Genomic DNA, 14,063 nt, shown 5'->3' on the forward strand with positions numbered 1-14,063 from the left:
TCATTATCCATTTTATTATTAATAAAGCTCCAACATGGGCCTCGAACTCCTGACCCTGAGAACAGGAGTTGCAGACTCTGTCGACTGAGCCAACCTGATGCACCCCCCCCAACCCCTTACCCATTTTAAAAGGCCCTTCTTAGATAATCCGAAAACTAGCTTACACCACAGATAGATAATCCGAAAACTATAGCTTACACCACCGTCCTCTATCATCTTTGAAGCCAGGAACTAGAACTTGGGCTCCTGTGTGATTTGTTGCTGAGGAAGGGATGAGAGGTGACAGTTCTTGGTTATCTGGTTGCTGTTGATCAGGAAGAGGATCCCGGTCAGCGCACTTCTCCAGACTCAACAAAGTCCAGTTGACTCTCCCGAGGCATTTTCTGGTGGCACCGTAGACCAGGTAGAGTTCAATAAGCTTCCTTGAAATCTAGCAATTTTCAGAGGTTGAAATGGGTCCCTCAAAGTTTAGAGTCAATCCCTAGTTCTGGTCCTTTTCTTCATGGGGAACAATCTTTTTTTTTTTTTTTTTTAATATTTTATTTATTTATTTGAGAGAGGGAGAGTGGACTCACAAGTAGGGGTGGAATGGGGGTCAGGGGGGAGAGGGAGAAGCAGGCTCCCCACTGAGCAGGGAGCCCAATGCAAGGCTCAATCCCAGGACCCTGAGATCATGATCTGAGCTGAAGGCAGACGTTTAACCGAGTGAGCCACCCAGGCACCCCAAGAGCAATTTATCGTAATAATCAAAGAGTGGCACATTCAGGTGAACTCTGTTCCTGTGTGGGTTTAAATCTTACTGTTCAAAATACACTCTTAATAGTAAATAATACTGGAAGAAGGAATTGGGTTAAAAACGGTCCACAGGACACTGAAAAAGGAGCCAAAAATTATAGAACTTGACAATTTATGAGTTCTATGACCTATATTCCGACACCTTCCCTCTGGAAGACAGTTTTTTGAGAACTGGGAGCCAGAAACATGTTACAGAGCTGATATTTCATGGCTCTGGAACAATCCCTCCCCTGGGGCCGGATTGCTGTCAGCTCTGCAGTCCTCCTCCTAGTTGCTCAAATCTCCCTACAGAAGTTTGGACGTGCACAGGGGACCCTGGCTCAAATAACCATGACAACCGCCTGACCCAACGCGCTCTTCCTCTCCGCCCCCCTCCAAGGGGGACGCGTTGGCAGTGTTGCCCAAGGTGTCCCTGGAGCAGCTGGCGTTGCTTCTGCTGGGGGAGCCACTCGGCAGCCTGGCTGTGTGGGACTGAGGCAGCATCCATTCGTGTGAGTGCGGGGCCCTGGGAACAGCCGCCTTACCTGGTTGGTTTTTGAGAGTTGAGAGAAGCTGAAGGTAGGGGGTCCCCTGAGAGTTGCCCTGAAGATGAAGAGGCCTGCAGGGAAACCACTGAGGGAGACATGATTCAAGGCGAATGACCAAGAGTGGAGGGTAGATATTCTGGGGTGCCAGCTTTCCTAGAACACAGCCAGAATGGCTGGTTTTAAGTGACGAGTTGCTTCCTCGTTGAGCGTTCTGGGAAGGAGTGGCAGGTACGCCCGCTTAAGAAGAGAAAAATTGATGCAGAGCTTTTTCATCAAAAAAAGACTAAACCTGAAATTCTTTTAGTCTCTTTTGGATCCTCATGTGGGGACCCCTTACCATCATCTAAAACCCCCTATTTCTTAAAGCTACCCTTATTTGTCATTTCTTACCCTGAACCCTTATAAGAAACTCCAGTTAACAAGTAGGCTGTGGGGCAGCTCCCCACAGTGGGGTCTAGGTTGTGGCTGCTTGTCTGTGACATTCGTGCTCCGCGACCCAATGTCTTCTGGTGAGAGAGCTGGAGGTCCCCAGCAGCCTGGGCCTCGCCAGAACCATGAGAGGTAGGGGACTGACCCTGCAGATCTCAAGCTCAGGGCTTTCTGATGGACCTGGGACTCTGCTTTGCAGCTTGAAGAGCTATGATGGCCGTTAACAAGGGCCCAGCCTTGCTGGACGGAGACCTCCCCGTAAGTAACTTGGGCCTATCTGGGAAGTGGGGAAACCACTGAGTGGGGGAGGAAGGAGCAGGGAGGAGAGATTCAGGGGACTCAGAACAAGTTCTGTCTCCATCATATCCCCTCGCACTGGCCATTATGTCGTCATTATTCTTGCTCTCAGTACCTTTTGCAGGGGGCTCTTAGAGGATGGGGGGAGTGCCTGCCGAGAACTGAGCACCTTGGAGGAAAAGAACAGAAATACTGACTGAGTGGGTAAGGAAAGGAAGGGAACTACTGTGTTTTACACCCTGGAACAGAAGCCGTCACCTCGTCCCCCCAGGCAGGATGTAGATTCAAATGCCTCTGCATTCTGCCACTCCGGGGCGTTGTGTGTGTTCTAGAACATGTGAACGGCCCCTCTCGGAGTTACACGATGCACAGCCTGTGCTGCATATGGGAAAGGGTTAGAGGAACATTGTTTCCAGGGTTTTGTGTCTAGCCTGGTTTTCACTGTGACTTGGGGCGGTGTGACACGTTTAGGGGTACCCGACCCCTCCAGGAAAGGCCTGTCTCATTTAGGCACAGTTCAAATCGTCGGTGAAACTTAAAAACTGTGAGCTCATATAATGCCCATCTTTTCCCAACTTAGGCTTTAGCTAACTTTTGCACTCAGAATCACCACCAAGTTTTATATTAAATCATAGAACACAGAGGCGTAAAATGAATCAGTGCGTAGTTAACCCAGCGTAATGGTTGGTGGTTTATTCTCTTCCACCTTGTCAGGACCTCTCTCTCCCTCTGTGGCTTTGCCTGCAACAACCCCCAAAGGCTCTGTCCAAATGTTAAAGAAAATATTCCCTTGTTTATAGTCATAATCTTTTTCTAGTTCAAATTTCAAAGTTGTCTGCAAAATGAAAGCTAAAAAAATGGTAGCCTGCTGTTACGAGTCTCCTTGATGGGTCTCCTAACTCAGCCTACAAAGAGAAGAGGCCAGGTCCTTGCCTCCAGAGCAGAACCGGGGAACTGCAGAGAGAGCTCCAGTGTCCGAGTCAGGACCTCGGGAGCTTTCTGTCTTTACTTTTCATGAGAATTCTTGGCAGTCCTAAGAGCGGACAGAAGAATATTAATGTTCTGCACTAACTGCAACGGCCATTATCAATCCCGTGGCCCGTCCTGCCTCATCGGCGCTCTCATTTACTCCCGCACCGGGCGATATTTCGAAGTGAATCTTACAGATATGCCATTTCAGGCCGGAGTCGGAATCCTGACCCTTGCTGTGTGATCTTGGATAAGTCCCTTCACATCTCTGGGTCTTTATGTCCTTGCCAGCAAAGTGCTTTGTGATCTTGGGTCTTTGTATCCTTGCCAGCAAAGTGCTGTGTGACCTTGGATAAGTCACTTCACATCTCTGGGTCTTTGTGTCCTTGCCGGCAAAGTGTTAGCACTGACTTCAGAGGGTCACTGTTAGAATTCAAGTCTTGTCCCCCAAGCACCCTCATCAGTGTCTGGACCATAATGGCACCAAGTAAATATTTCCCTGTGCAGAACTCGGACCCACATTCTTTCCTCAAAGACCAGTGTTTGTTCACTGAGGTTCCAGGGTGACCTGAATTTTCATTTTATGACTGCATTAATAAAAGCACAGCACCCCAGTAATGAGAGGTAGCAGGTTCACAATACCCCATGTGCTCAGACCACCCTTGGAATGGTGTCTTCAATTTGGAGTGCCATATGCTTAAGAAAGACCACACTAAACTGTGGCATATCTGGAGGGGACCACCAGGCCAGGCCAGTAAGCCAAGTTAGGATCTAGGGCTGTTTGGCACGGAGGAAGGAGCACTAAAGGCAGACACTGCTTTCAGATATGTGAAGGGCCAGCGCATGCATGATGAAATAGATTTGCTTGGTGTTGTTCTAGAGGGCAGGGGTGGAGCGGCGGGTGCAGGCACATCGCAGCTCAGCGGCGCTGTCCAACAAGGGCCACGGGCCCCCCTGTGAGGGGCAAGGTCCATCCCAGGAGGCATCTCAATCCGAGCCTGCGGTGGAGGCGAGGAACGTGGGGGGAGGGGGTCACTGGGCTATGGACATTAAGGGTGATGCCATGAGCACCGGGTATTACATAAGATTGATGAACCACTGACCTCTACTTCTGAAACTAGTAACACATGATATGTTAACTAGTTGAATTTAAATTTTTTTTTAAATGAAGAAATGGAAAACAATTTTTAATAATAAAAATACAAACCTGTCAGAGAGACTGTGGGAAGCCCTTTGGCTACAGAGGCTCCCGGAGGCCTAAACGTCTGTGATTCTGTGCAGTTGGGCAGATCTCAGCTTACCCCTCCTAGGCGCAGCCCCGACCCTTCCATTTGTTCGGCTGGCCTCGCTGCACCAGCCCTCGGCTGGGCACTGGGGACGCAGCGCTGACAGCCGGCTGGGAGAGAGATGAGTACACACACGATCCCAGGCCGTGCGAGGGATGTGGAGATGAGCCAGGGGAGGGCTGATGTGAGGGAGGAGGGTCCAGAAGCTTCCCAGAGGCAGGGATGCTCAAGCCATGTCGAGGGAGCTGCGTTCTGCCAGACAAGAAGGGTATGGCAGGGAAGGGGAGCGCGCCCCAGCCGGGGACCAGCCTACACAGGGGCAGGGAGGCTGTGACCCTGTAGCTCTGCAGAGCCTGGATTGAACCAGGAGAGCACAGCAGGCTGCCTGTGGCTTTTCCTGTGGGCCATCCAGAGACCGCTGCGGCCTGGGCTCCTCCTAGGTCCCCGGGACGCAGGCTAGCCTCAGCAGCGGGCTCCATGACCCCGGGGCTGCTTTCCTGCAAGGCGGAGCGTGCGGGGAACCCCTTGATTGCCTGCCTGCCTTCCCTCTGCGCCAGGAGCAGGAGAGTGCGTTGCAGCGGGTCCTGCAGCTGCCGGTGGTGAGTGGCACCTGTGAGTGTTTCCAGAAGACCTACGCCAGCACCAAGGAAGCCCACCCGCTGGTGGCCTCTGTCTGCAATGCTTACGAGAAGGGCGTGCAGGGCGCCAGCAGCCTGGCAGCCTGGAGCATGGAGCCGGTGGTCCGCAGGCTGTCCACCCAGTGTGAGTCCTCGGGGCACCGGCAGGCCGCCACCTGTCTGTCTTTCTGTCTGAGAGCTTGCTTGTCTGTCTGCTGACATGTCTTTGTGCCTTCTTGGCTGTCCGGTGGTGTTTCTAACCACCTACATTCCGTTACATGATCTTTTCTACGGACAGAGATGCTCCAGTATAGACGGCTGTAGAGACAGGTACAGATGTGGACCTACGTCTCTCCTCATCCGGAGCTGTCCCATCTACAGCCCAGATGACATTTTCCTGGGATGACAGTGATGGGCCAAAAACGGGCAGGGGAGGGGATGGGCAGAGCTGTGTGGGCAGTGATGGGAGTGGAGCTCGTGGTAGACCAGATGCCCACTTTGGCCCCAAATCTGGCAGCAGCTGTGGAGCTCTTCTGTGGCAGAGTCTGACACAGAAGCAGGGGCGGCAGACACCAGGTCTGGCCCGGCAGAGCCTGGGGAGGGGATGAGTGGGACAGGACGACCTCTCTAATTCCAGGATCGCTAACATACAGCAGCATGTTCGTTTCAGGCATATAATAGAGTGATTCAGCACTTCCGCACATCACCCTGGGCCCATCCCAAGTGCATCCAAGGCAAGGCTCTCGACAGGGCCGAGGGAAATTCCAGCAGCACCCAGAAGTCTAGAACCTTCCACCGTCCTGATTAGAGAATTATGGGTGTCCAGGGATTCCGCCTTGGGCCAGCCTCCCTGCCCACAGACTCCTTCAGTAATTCCCCTGCGTCTCACTTTGCCGAGTCACAAGATGGCCCAAGTCACCTGGGCCCTCCCTCTGCTGGAGGATGTTGTGAGGAAACGTGAGCTATCTGGAGAGAGAGTGTGTGAAAGCACAGAGAACCGATCTCCGTGATCATGACTGCAGAGCTCTGTCCTCAGCAGCCTGTACCCCCTAAAAGCATCTGTGTCCCCTGGCACTTGCCCCCCTCTCTGGGGGCAGCTCCTTTCTCTTCCCCTGCCACCCTCTTCCCGCCATTGATCATCTCACTCCTAGAGGCTGGAAGGAAGGACGTGGACAGTTCAGGGCCTGGGCTGGCGGCTGCAGCTCGGACTTGGTCACCTCGAGGACGAAGCAGTGCCGGCCCTACCCCCACAAGGCCCATCCGAGGGCGCCGCCGCTGCTGCTCTCACACCTCGTCCTTCCTGCCTCACCCCAGACCTCACCCAGAGGAGGGAGGACAGGGAGGGGAGCCCAGTATTTGCTGGTGATTCACAGAATTCCTGCCACTTCCTCCTCACCACAACCCTGCAGGGTAGGCACCCTTAGTCCACATCTGACAGACGGGGAAGCTGAGGCTGAGGCACGCAGTGACTTACCCGAAGCCACACTCTGCAGAGGGACACACCGGGCTCTGAGCGCAGATCTGCCTGACTCCAGAGTTCCTACACAGAGCGAGGACACCAGCCTGGCCTCAAGGAGTCACAGAGGACGGGGAGCTCAAAGGGCTTGGCGGGGGGCTCAGGTCCAAGGTGCTTTGGAGGCAGCAGTCCTGGGGGCGCTCGAGGGCTTTAGGGCCCCTTCCTCGGCACAGAGGCCCCTGCTAGGTCCTTGTGGCTCACCCCACTGTGGCCTTCGCTTCTAGTCATAGCTGCCAATGAGCTGGCCTGCCGAGGCCTGGACCACCTGGAGGAGAAGATCCCAGCCCTCCAGTACCCTCCGGAAAAGGTGAGGCCCTTTCGTCTTCTCTAACGTGCCCCGTCCTCTGTTGTCCCGCCTCTCAGGAGGAGAGGGCACAGGCTGATGGTGCCATGAGTGTCAGCCTTTCATTTCTACGATGAGTGCCCTCCGGGCTTGGGGGTGGCTGCCTGCCCCTTAGGCCACACAGTGGGCTCGTTCCTCTCCTCGTGGTGCCACATGAAGGCAGGTTCTCTGGAAAGCAAGCACAAGCTAGGGGGTAAACTGAAACAGGGGCCTAGGGTGGGTACCTCTGCTTCTGATTCCCCCATTTCATCTTCCCTCCCCCAGGTTACCCGGTGAGCCTGCACCGGGCCACGGGGTAACTCTAGTCACCTAAGATCATGGGCCACACTCATCAGATCCCAAATTTGCAGTCTCAGGTCCTCAAGATCCAGCCCTCTGCGGACCATGGGACTGAAACAGTCACTTTACCTAGCTGTGTACGCACTGGGCATTTACTAGACAAGGGCCATGTCACGTGCTGTGGGGAAGGAGCTTCATCTCACTGACCCACAAAGATTTACTGAGCCCTACCCTATGCCCGGGGCCACAGTACGATTTATGGAGGCCTCCCATTTAATCCTCTTACCAGCCCTCTGGGACAGTGTGGGTATCCCCCTTTTACAGATGGGAAAACTAGTGACTTCTCCCTGGCCGCACAGCCTTCCGTGGAGGCCACATGAAAGCAGGCCTGTTGGGCTCTGAGGCCTGTGCTCTCCACATTTTTCCAGATGAGGAGCCTCTTTGTCGCCCAAGAGCTCCCAGACTAATAGGAAAGAAAGATTAATTATTTCAATAAGGAACTGGTAGGAAGATCACCCACAGGTCTGAATACCTAAACGCAGATGGGAATGGGAGCATGTTCTGAGGGAAGGACAGACGAGACAGTCGAGGCATGTGGGAGTGGCGACGCCTTGTGTGCCTGCGAATATCAAGCCAGGTGTCATCGAGGAGGTGGCCTTTGGGGGGTAAGGTTGGTTAGGATGTTGCCAGGCAGAAGTGGGGCGCAGAGAAACCAAGAGATCCATGCACAGGGAGGATCAGAGCCCTTTCCCTTTAAAGCCTAGATAAATCAAGGAGCCCAGATATTGGTGCCCCTCCCCTGGGCCTTTATTTTATTTTAAGTAAGCTCTATGCCCAGTGTAGGGCTGGAACCCATGACCCTGAGCTCCAGAGTCACACGCTCTACTAGCTGAGCCAGCCAGCTACCTCTCCCCTGAGCCTTTAAATAAGGCCTTCCTGGAGGCCAGGCTCAGGCCTACCAGACCGACAGGACTGACTCCCTGCCCCATCTCCCCCAGATTGCCTCTGAGCTGAAGGACACCATCTCTACCCGCCTTCGCAGTGCCAGGAACAGCATCAGCGTGCCCATCGCCAGCACTTCAGACAAGGTCCTGGGGGCCGCTCTGGCCAGCTGTGAGCTTGCCTGGGGGGTAGCCAAAGACACTGCCGAGTATGCCGCCAACACCCGAGCTGGCCGGCTGGCCTCTGGAGGGGCCGACTTAGCCCTGGGTGGTGTTGAGAAGATGGTAGACTTTCTCCTCCCTTCAGCCAAGGAAGAGTCAGGTATCTACCACTAGGGGGGCTGGCAGACCTTCCCTGGGAAGTGGGTTGGGGACCCATGCTGCCTGGGGATCAGCAAGAGGCAGCCGGGGCTCAGCCAGCCACGGCCCCGGAGCAGGAAAGGCCCAACAAGATTTCGAGAGTGAACTATCCTCATTTAGCCTCCTCTCCCCATTGGTAAGTGGGGAAAGGGAGTGACCCGAGTCACCAGCAGACTTGTGGAGATCCGTAACCACTTTCCAACCCTAGACACAGCCCCAGTTTCTCTTGTCTCTGATTGGCTTTCCTGTCTTTCCTACCAAATCCCACCCAGCGCCTGCTCCAGGACACCAGCAGACCCAGAAGCCCCCCAAAGCCAAGCCAAGCCTCGTGCACAGGGTTGGGGCCCTGGCCAACACCCTCTCTCGGCACACCTTTCAGACCACAGCCCGGGTGCTGAAGCAGGGCCACTCCCTGGCCATGTGGATCCCAGGTGTGGCACCCCTGGTGAGTGTCTGCCCTGAGCTCTGGCTGACCCCCAGTCTGGGTCCCTTCCATCCCTACCCAACTCCACCTCTGGTCTTAGGAACATTCTCTCCTCCAACTTGGGCTGGGAATTTTGGTCTAAGGACAAGGGCTTAAGGGGGTGGAGACCCAGTTGTCTGGGCTTCCAGGAGAGGGAAAGGGTAGGATGTGAGCCAAGGACAAGCCTGCCTTGCTGGGGTGGTCCTCCCTGCTGTCCACTTCTGTCTCTCTCCCTCTCCCTCTGAGTCCCACCCCAGCATTCATCCTCTCAGAGGGGTTTCTTTCTGTGCCCCCCCCCCACCTATGAGGGAGCAGAGACCCCTAGCTGCTATCCAGGGACCATGGAGTGTCACCTGTAAGTAAGCAAGGCCCTAAACTCCTTCTGCTGGGGAGAGAACGCTAGCTGGGCTGCATCCCTGACCCTGACTGCCCCCAGGTTTTCACATTTCCTTTCCGGAGGCTTCTAATTTGCATCCTACTCGCACCTAAGGTAAAACTGCCTTTTCTAGGCCCAGGAAGGGGTAACTCCCCTCCATACCCCAACCCCCCCCCCCACTATGTATTTTAGCAGATATAGAATAGATTTTCTCATAAGAACTTTTATAAGAAACAAAAGTCAAATAAGGAAATAAAAGAAATAAAAGTTAAAAATTAAAGCCTAAGGGTCAGCAAACAAAACAAAACCACTCTCAGCCATCATTTGGATAACACTTTTTAAAAGCATCATCAGGCCTGACTCATGCATTCAAACAAATGTCAGCAGGTTCTGTGGCTCCAGTGGGGATATGAGAGTTGTGGTTCCCTTCTGTCCCCTGCCCTGGGGGATCATTCACCCGTGGGGGCTGCAACTGACGCGTGTTCCAGCCTAGTACCACACAACCTCAGGCATCGTGTTCACACCAAACACAGAGGTGTCTCCTGGAACCATATGATGAGGAAGCCCTGTTGGGGGCGCTCCCTCCGGTTAGGAGTGAGCCAGGCTGTGCCTCCAGGGGGCGCTAGCCCACCTGCCCGGGGCTGTTTCTGCCCTTGGGATACTGTGGCCCTCTTGACATTTTCCATCTTCAGAGACCTCCAAGGAGTGTCTAAACACCCCTCCCGGCTAAGACCTAGCAGTTCAACCCAACAGAAGTGAGAGCTTACGTGTCCCCAGAGGCACGTCCAAATGTTCCTATCGGGCTTTATCCTTAGCCGAGAACTGGACGCAACATGGACGTCCGCCACCAGCAGTGGGCGGGTTGTGGTAGAGCTGCATGGGATATGACACAGAGTGACAAGCAGGAGCTCTTGACGTGCAATAGCACGGATGAGTCCGCAGCACCATGTGGAACAGAAGACGCTATTCATGGAAGAAGCCACCTTGCATGAGTTTATTTACGTGAAGTTCAGCAAAGGGCAGAACCCACCCTCTGTTGGCAGAGGTCCCCATGCGGTCCCCCGGAGGGACTGTGTGTGGTGGGTACCAACAGGGTGTTGAAAATGGCCTCTCTCTTGATCTGTGGTAGTTTGCACACGGGCGTGCTTAGGAAACCTCACAGAGCTGCACGCCCCTGACGTGTGCGCCCCAGGTGTGTCAGTGAGAACTCACTGTCAAGTTTGGGGGACAGTGCGCCGGGGCCTGGCCCCGGCGGTAGGGGTGCACCCCCCATCGGGGGATGCAGGTGTGCGGGGGCGCAGCTCACGTCCCCCATCCCCCCCGCCCATCCCGCAGAGCAGTCTGGCCCAGTGGGGCGCATCGGCCGCCATGCAGGTGGTGTCGCGGCGGCGGAGTGAGGTGCGCGTGCCCTGGCTGCACAACCTTGCCGCCGCCCAGGACGAGGACCACGACGACCGGACCGACACGGAGGGAGAGGAGACGGAGGAGGAGGAGGAATCGGACACGGAGGAGAACCAGCTCAACGAGGTAAGGGGGCGAACAGAGGCTGAGTGGGGGCGCAGATGCCGCAAGGTCCCACGGTCCCCTCGAGGGGCGCGAAGCGGAGGCATGGGGTGAAACACGGGTCTGCGCCCCCAGACCCAGAGACGTAGCACACATGCGCCGTTCATCGGACCCCCCCAGACAGCCTGCTAAGCACTTCCATGCCCTTCTCTCAGCTGACCCTCGCCCCCAGAAAGCAGGCAGGGCGGAGACTATCATCCCCATGGTGCCCAGGAAGAAGCAATCCCAGAGAGGGCAAGTGACCTGCCCAAGGCCACACAGCTGGGAAGAAATCGGCAAACAGTTTCGCCCATTTGGTGTCCACGTTCTTTCCCTCCAGCTCTGGGGGCCGCGGGTTGGAGACGGGCCCGGGGACGCGCCGCAGTAGGTGCTGACCTAGCTCCGGCCCCCAGGTGGCAGCCCTGTCCAGCGCGCAAGGCCTCCTGGGCGGCGTGGCCCACACGCTGCAGAAGGCGGTCCAGAGCACCATCTCCGTTGTTACCTGGGCTCCTGCGGCGGTGCTGGGCTCGGCAGCGAGGATGCTTGGCCTTGCCCCGGCCAGCGCTGTCTCCTCCACCAAGGGGAGGGCCATGTCCCTGTCAGATGCCCTGAAGGGCGTCACTGACAACGTGGTCGACACGGTGGTCCACTACGTGCCGGTGAGTCCCACTACAGCGGCCTGGGAAGGACGGGGAAAGCAGATTTGACCCAAGGGGCTGCAGTGGTCCTCCTTTCCCTAATCTTGGTGTGGTTCTTCTGATCCTCAGCGCCCCAGAAACATTTTGACAAATTGTGGCCTTAGTAGGAGGCGCTTGCCAGCCCCAAGAGTATAGACACAGTGGCCCTAGCCTGAGACCTTTCCCCACAGCCCCTGCTTCTGACCATCAGTCTGAGGGTCCCCAGTTGGCCCAACCCTCACCTGGGGGTGGGGGGTTTGCATGCTGCTGCCTGGAGGCTTCCAGGACACCCTGGGAGGCGGGCTCTATTCCAGGGCACAGCTGCTGCCCCATCCCAATCCTATCACCTATTAACAACAGGAAAAACCCAAGAGACAGCAGTACTGCCCCTCTAGCAGTCCCTTGGCCTCCTCCCAGAGTGAATTACAGGTTGCGCAGGCTCCGGAAGGCCCACTCAGGACCCCACCCCTTGAGGGGGCGGGGCTTACTCAGTTACTCATTTCCCAGAGGCCGGCGGGGGTCTTGGCTGCCAGCTTGTTCTCCTTGGGCTCCAGACAGGGCCAGGCATGGGTCCCCTGACCGTGGCTGGGACAGCGGGTGGGTTGTGCTTAGCGCACAGCTCTGGCAGGAAATCCGCTGCTTTTCCATGGAGCGAGCCCTGAGGGCGACCCGAGGGGTCCAGGCACTTTGGGAGGGGGCTGCCTGCTTTAACTTGGGGGTGTGGACCGAGGAGACCATTGGAGAGGGCAAGATGTCTCCCCTGCTTCTTTGCCCCACACCCCAGGCTGCGCCTTCCGAAGGCCGTTCCTGGGAGGGGTGCATGCGAGGGGTCCGGAGAAGCGGTGGGTGGCAGAGGCAGGGACGAGGGCCAGGCTGGGGCCCTAACACAGCTGCTGGTCCCTCAGCTCCCCAGGCTGTCCCTGATGGAGCCCGAGAGCGAATTCCGGGACATTGAAGAGGTGGTGCGCCAGGAGGCGGAGCGCAGGGCGTCTGGGGTGCCGCCCGTGGGCCCGGAGCCCGCGCGGCGTCCTTCGCAGCCCCGCGGCAGCCTGCGGCCCGCGCGCAGCCCCGGGGCGCCCCCCAGCCCAGCGCCGGAGGACAGGGTGGACGCGCCCCCCGCGCTGCGCCCGGCCTTCCCGGCGGTGGCCCGCGAGAAGCCAAGGCGCAGGGTCAGCGACAGCTTCTTCCGGCCCAGCGTCATGGAGCCCATCCTGGGCCGTGCGCAGTACAGCCAACTGCGCAAGAAGAGCTGAGCCCCGCGCCTCTGCCCGGCTGCCGCCGCCCCGAGGGCGAGGCCTGGACCCATTCTCCGCATAGAAACAGAGCCCGCCCCTCCGAGGGAGCGGTGACCTCTTCCAAGCTGTCCCCTGGGAACCCGAGTCGCGTTCCCGCGGCGCCCCCGAGGCACATATTATCTTTCTAGCACCGTTTTCGGGCTTAGCCGTCAGAACCTCTTTTTAAGAAGCGTCAGAGCAGCAGCTTGCTTTGAGTCTCTGCCTTGTTGTTTTGTTCTTTTAACCAAAGAATTAATTGCCCGACTTGATCTCTCGCTTCTTTAACCAAACATGTGGCCAAATGAGATCTGAATGTTTTCCCAAAATTAGAGCCATCCTCTGTCCGCAGAGATTAAGCAGGAGTCTCTGACATATGTTTAAGGCCCGAGCTCAGCGATTCCTCTGAGTATCCAGGCTCAGCAGACTACTTTGAAGGGCGCGACAATGAGGTGCAAAAGCTGTTTTATGTTTATATAAATATGAGCCCCCCTTTCCGAATACCGGGTACTTTTCTCTGGTTAAGTCCGGGCCTGGGCTCTCTAGCGCCACCTCCTGGCTCACATCCACACTGCCGTTTGCATCCTTCAGGCCTTCCATCCGTACGTTCACTCTTCCGCTGACTTTTGAATGCCGGCGCCCCCAGTGTCGGGGGACGACGATGGTGGCCTTCACCTTATAAAGTCACAGCTACATAGACACCTGTATGGACTCTGTAATAGCTACACTTCATTCCAAGTCCTATTTCTGAAAATGTCAATATTTGGTAAATATAGAGAATGCAGAAGTACAATTTAAACATTCAAATATTGCAAAAGAATGTGTATCTTCCTTACTGAGTTCCCCAGTTCCCCGTCACAAAAACCCCGGTGCTGTCAGTCTCTCGGATAGCCTTCCAGGTCCAGGCTGGGCATGGGCAAGCCCACCTTGTTCACACAGCTGTGCGATGTGATCCTGCTTTCCTCACTTAACAATACATTTTAGAGATCTTTGTTTATCTGCGCGGTAAGTCCTTCTTGCTCTTTTTTATTTTTTTCCCTCCTTGCTCTTTTTAATGGCCATGTAGTAAGTGCTTCAAAATGTAGATATTCTATCTTTGATTTACCTGGTTCCCTAGTGGTGGACTTTAAGGTTGTTTCCTTTTATTTGGTCCGGCAAATAGTGCTACAATAAATGTCTGTATACAAAATGTTTTGTGCAGTTGTGTAGGTATATCTATAGGAGAAATTTGTAACATGGAACCATCGCATGCTGTGCATTTTAAATATTGTTAGATAACACCAAGTAGCCTTCCAACCAACTCCGTTTTTCTTGTTATCGTCATTGGCAGCTGCGCAGATAATCGCTCCAACTCCGTCAGTCCTTTTATTTTATT

General features: G+C 55.4%; 1 protein-coding gene across 2 annotated transcripts; it reads left to right on the top strand.

Moving 5' to 3' along the window:
• The first annotated feature begins 1,071 nt into the window (after nt 1-1,071).
• PLIN1 (perilipin 1) lies at nt 1,072-13,877 on the top strand. Of its 2 annotated transcripts, none has more exons than XM_059180009.1 (9): nt 1,072-1,286; nt 1,951-2,009; nt 4,861-5,065; nt 6,661-6,743; nt 8,057-8,321; nt 8,632-8,804; nt 10,534-10,725; nt 11,154-11,399; nt 12,323-13,877. In XM_059180009.1, the coding sequence occupies exons 2-9, from the start codon at nt 1,962-1,964 to the stop codon at nt 12,668-12,670; spliced, it is 1,560 nt and encodes a 519-aa protein (XP_059035992.1). In that variant the 5' UTR covers nt 1,072-1,286; nt 1,951-1,961; the 3' UTR covers nt 12,671-13,877. The 2 variants fall into 2 exon arrangements, with proteins under 2 accessions (XP_059035992.1, XP_059035993.1); XM_059180010.1 differs by lacking the exon at nt 1,072-1,286 and adding an exon at nt 1,297-1,449.
• Nucleotides 13,878-14,063: the final 186 nt, after the last annotated feature.

This window comes from Mustela lutreola, chromosome 7 (assembly GCF_030435805.1).
Source record: "Mustela lutreola isolate mMusLut2 chromosome 7, mMusLut2.pri, whole genome shotgun sequence".
Taxonomy (NCBI): domain Eukaryota; kingdom Metazoa; phylum Chordata; class Mammalia; order Carnivora; family Mustelidae; genus Mustela; species Mustela lutreola.

Coding starts and splice junctions, on each gene's coding strand:
- PLIN1 (XM_059180009.1), top strand. CDS start 1,962: ATGATGGCCGTTAACAAGGGCCCAGCCTTGCTGGACGGAGACCTCCCC. Junction 6,744..8,056: donor TCCAGTACCCTCCGGAAAAG/GTGAGGCCCTTT, acceptor CATCTCCCCCAG/ATTGCCTCTGAGCTGAAGGA. Junction 8,322..8,631: donor TTCAGCCAAGGAAGAGTCAG/GTATCTACCACT, acceptor AATCCCACCCAG/CGCCTGCTCCAGGACACCAG.